At 33.7% G+C, this 4,539-nt stretch overlaps 1 protein-coding gene across 1 annotated transcript; it reads right to left on the bottom strand.

Annotated features, from left to right (window-relative positions):
* Nucleotides 1-1,167: 1,167 nt before the first annotated feature.
* Nucleotides 1,168-2,917, bottom strand: LOC144554132 (short-chain dehydrogenase/reductase 1-like). Its single transcript, XM_078302380.1, has 5 exons — nt 2,757-2,917; nt 2,416-2,662; nt 2,274-2,327; nt 1,986-2,171; nt 1,168-1,808 (listed from the first exon to the last, which is right to left on the bottom strand). The coding sequence occupies exons 1-5, from the start codon at nt 2,771-2,773 to the stop codon at nt 1,431-1,433; spliced, it is 882 nt and encodes a 293-aa protein (XP_078158506.1). The 5' UTR covers nt 2,774-2,917; the 3' UTR covers nt 1,168-1,430.
* Nucleotides 2,918-4,539: the final 1,622 nt, after the last annotated feature.

Below are 4,539 nucleotides of genomic sequence, written 5' to 3'. Positions count from 1 at the left end.
TACAATTTTGTTTTCTCTCTTCCACCTATCATTTTCTTCCATTGACTTTTAGACTCTCACACTCTTCTCCCTTTAATTTTATCTCCACACTACTACTCGCCTGTCTTTCTTTTTCTCCTTTCCAAGAACAAGGTGCTGTGGTCTGAGTTTAAGCTCCTTTTTCATTCAATTTTTTATATTTCATTATGGGAAAACATACATGAATCATGTGCAAGCCTGTATCTAATGAATCATGCTCTATTACATTGTAAATATTTTACCATTTTTTACCAGTGTGATACTTACCCTGGCTTGATATGTATAAGATTAAGACCTATTAAACCTAATTAAATCATAATTGAGCCTTAATTGTTCCCAAGTCACTGATTCTATTCTGATGCTGCATCAATTTATGCACATAAGGTAATTACACCTCAATAAGTTAGAATTATGTCAGCGTACTCTAATTATACTACCTTAATTTTGAATGTCCTTTGACGTCAATGATGAATAGTGCCACCTATATTATGTGCTGTCCGATGCGAAATGGAGCAATCAGATTATTTTGAGCTTATTTAAGCTGGCATCATCCCACAAAACTCAGCTTTAGCCTCTGAAATTCCTTCTCTGTTTTGCCAGCTGTCATTTCCCCCTTCCTACGCTCGCCACCTATCCTTTCCTTCGCTACGTGTCGATCTGATGCGTTTACTATAGCTACTCTCCTCTTGTCCGCCGCTTCTCTCCTTCCTATATGCCTATTCTGCGCCGCCCCGTCTCCTTCCTCTTTTTCTCTCCTCTTTCCGTGCACCTTCTCCTCCGCCGCTGCCCCCCCCCATGCGCACCCTTTCGTCCCCTTAAACTTAAACCCTCCTCTCACCTCCTTCGCACCCCAGTTGTACAATAATTGTGAATCAAGCCATAGAGAATTAAAAAATTGGCAGTCAAGCTTGTACATGCTTGGTACTAGACCATATATATCTAAAAAATAACTGTACTGCTTTGTTGTGCATTTTAAATTGTAACTGAGTTCGTTTCTTTATTCTTTCAATAAGGAATATGATGCTACTTGCCTGATTTCAAAGTTCAACAGAATCTCAAATTCAATCCTCAATGATCAGGTACTTGTGAAATACCAAATAAGCACAATTACAAGCCATATTTAAAAATAAAATAAAATAAAAGATCTGGTGATTGTTCAAATACATAACAAATGTTGTATAGTTTATATAACCTTTGAAAATTACAATATTTTGTCAGGGACAAAATGACAATTTCTTAAATAACCATCTGCTACAATGCATCAGGCCAGCAACTGTACGTATACCCTTTCTCCCTCATGAAACTGCTTATTGTACTCAATTACACTTATAAATTATTTCAATCTAGATGAAACAATATAGAACAGAAGTTTCAAACATAACAGTAACATCCTAATTAATTAATGTTATTATCTAAAAGGTGGAGATCTGAGTCCGATCATAGAACTGTCCAGTGATCCCTCCTTCAGCCAAAGCAACCATCACCGGGCCTTCAGCACCTTCACTCACAGTTAGAGACCCGGTGTTGAAATTCAAGTCGGTCCTGACATGGCCTGGACACACACAATTAATGTTTACACTGGGACAACTCTTTGCAACAACTCTTGTGTAGGCATTCATTAAAATCTTAGACCCACTGTATGTATGGTATTGAGATGTCCATTTATTTTTCTCCAATGTATTTTCGTCTTTGACCGATTTCAGAAAAGATTCAGCAAGATCTTCAATACTCTTCACAGTTAGGTTATCAATATCCATAAGTTCATTCCTGAGCTTTTCATTGTTCAGATTCTGTAAATTATAGAGAGTATGTGTTTTAGTAATTGTGATGGTGGTAATGATGATCATGATTATGGGAACAACAAAAAAGTAAAAACCAACACCAAAATTTTAGCAAAAGCTGGTGCATTAGAAATATACGTGCATTAATTAACATGTTATTTTGAGTAATTTGAAAAAAAAAATTACCTGTAGTTTTCCCAACGAAGATGAAACATTCACTATTCTTCCAAAATTGGATAATTTTACAAGAGGTAAAAATACTTCCATCATGATCTTGACTCCATAATAGTTAGTTTGAAAGCAATCAACAGCTTTCTCATAGTTTTCTATTTGGTTATTGCGGAAAATTATCTCCCTCTCTTGCTGCGGAAGCTGTACAAATTAAAATGATTAAAAAATTAATATCCATTTACCAGCTAAAGCGACCTAATAAAAAAAAATGAATTCTCATTACGATATATGTTATTAATATACCTTTTCATCAATTGTTTTTGTGAGCACAAATCCTCCAATCGCTGCATTGTTCACCTGTTAACATAATTTGTTAGTAAATGAACATTATTTAATTTGTGCACACTATTCAAGGTACATCAGTGTACAAGCATATTCAATTTACCAGAATATCTAATTTTCCAAATTGATTTTTGACAAAAACAGCTAAAGATTCAATGCTGGAACGATCAGTGACATCCAGCTGATGAAATATTATATTTGTCAGACCATAATCTCTAGTAAGCTCCTTAACTGCTTCCTTGCCTCTTTTATCATCTCTTGCCGTTAGAATAACATATACTCCATTAGAAGCCAGTTTCTTGCATATCTCCAGTCCTATACCTTTGTTCCCTCCTGTTACCACAGCAACCCTGAAATGAATTATAAAATTAATATTATAAGGCAGCTAATACAAATAATTTTTCAGAGAAATAGATGTAGAAATTAAATAATAATTATTTGTACTTGTTGTTTGGTTCCATTTTACGCTTGTGGAGGAATGAAGGACAAAGGAATTCTTGCTTCCAAAGTATAAAACTTTCAGTATATATGCTTTTGGTGCCTATCTAGTTTGGTATTTATATATAGATTTAGGTGCTAGTTTGAGTGATAGGTTTAATTAGGATATTTTCGGACAGTAAAATTCTAGTAGTGGAATCTATCCAAAAAAAAAATCCTAGTAGTGGAGAAAGGGATGTTAGTGTGGAAGTGTTCTACGTACGGTCAGATCGAAATAAATTAAATCTGTCCTTTTCTATGGTGAAAAATTCCAAAATAGCAGATTGCGTCACTGCTTGCCTCTATAAAGACTTGAGCAATTACCTTGCGTCACTGCTTAGCGGTACCGTACCAGGTGTTTGATGGAGATTAATACCAAAGTGTTGCGACGTCACTGCTTAGCGGTGAAAAATTCTAGGTTAATTTGTAGATAAATATTTTATTTAGACAAATCTAAATGTTCCTTTTTGGCCTATCTGATTCAAATTTTTTTTAGTTAGCATTTCACAAAAAAAATCAAAATTCAAAGTCAGACATTTTAAATTTTCTGGAAGTTAGCACGAACATAAATTTAATCTGTGCATCCTAGCGGTGTTTAAAAAAATAAAAATAAATAAAAATATATATAGAGAGAGAGATGGGCTACAGTGAGTTGCAAAGTAAAGTGACTATTTTACTTCACGCTCATATTTTGCGATTTTAAAGTTCAAAACGTCGTTCCAAATCGCTCAACATGATCTCCATATTGAAATGTGCTTGGAGACCAAATTTTACATTTTTTAGAATTTTTTTACTATTTACTAAGCCACTTTAAAAATCACCAATCCGGTAATCCAGAAATTTTTACTGTTTTTACTGTTTATCCGGATTTTCAGATTTTCAAAATGGCTTAATAAATAGTAAAAAAATTCCAAAAAAGGTATAATTTAGTTTCCAAGCACATTTAAATATAGAGATCACATCTAACGGTTCGGATCGACGTTTTGAACTTTGAAAATGAAGATATTGCATGAAGTAGAAACGCATTTTACTTCGCAACTCACCATAGCCCATCTCTCTCTCTCTCTCTCTATATATATATATATATATATATATATAGAGAGAGAGAGAGAGACTAATGTGCATTCGAATGTATATGGGCCGAAATATATACGGTCCAAATTCGAGTTTTCAAAATCAAAACGGTCGATCCAAACTGTTCATCCTGTTCTCCATAATAATATGTGCTTGGAGACCAAATTTTATATTTTTTTTCTGAATTTGTTTACTATTTATTAAGTATTTTACAAAATTGTTGATCCAACGGTGGCTTAACAAAACAGTAAAATCGACAGCTTAACAAAACAGTAAAATCGACAGCCACCATTGGATCAACAATTTTGTAAAATACTTAATAAATAGTAAAAAAATTCAGAAAAAAAATGTAAAATTTGGTCTCCAAGCACATATTAATATGGAGAACAAGATGAACGGTTCAGATCGACCGTTTCGATTTTGAAAACTCGAATTTGGACCTTATGTATTTCGGCCCATATAGATTCGAATGCACATTAGTCACTATATTTATATATAGAGTAAGGCTACGGTGCTATGGGTTGCATAGAGGACTACGGTGCTATGGCTCAATATTTGAGTTTTCAAAATGCTAACGGTCAATCTGAACCGTTCATCTTGTTCTCCATATTAATTTGTTTTTGGAGACCAAGTTTTACATTTTTTTTGAAAATATTTTACTATTTTTTTAAATAGG

The sequence above is a fragment of the Carex rostrata genome, chromosome 5 (assembly GCF_964058835.1).
Source record: "Carex rostrata chromosome 5, lpCarRost1.2, whole genome shotgun sequence".
In the NCBI taxonomy this organism is placed as follows: domain Eukaryota; kingdom Viridiplantae; phylum Streptophyta; class Magnoliopsida; order Poales; family Cyperaceae; genus Carex; species Carex rostrata.
The sequence above is the reverse complement of the archived record's forward strand: the minus strand, read 5'-3'. Positions and strand labels throughout refer to the sequence as shown.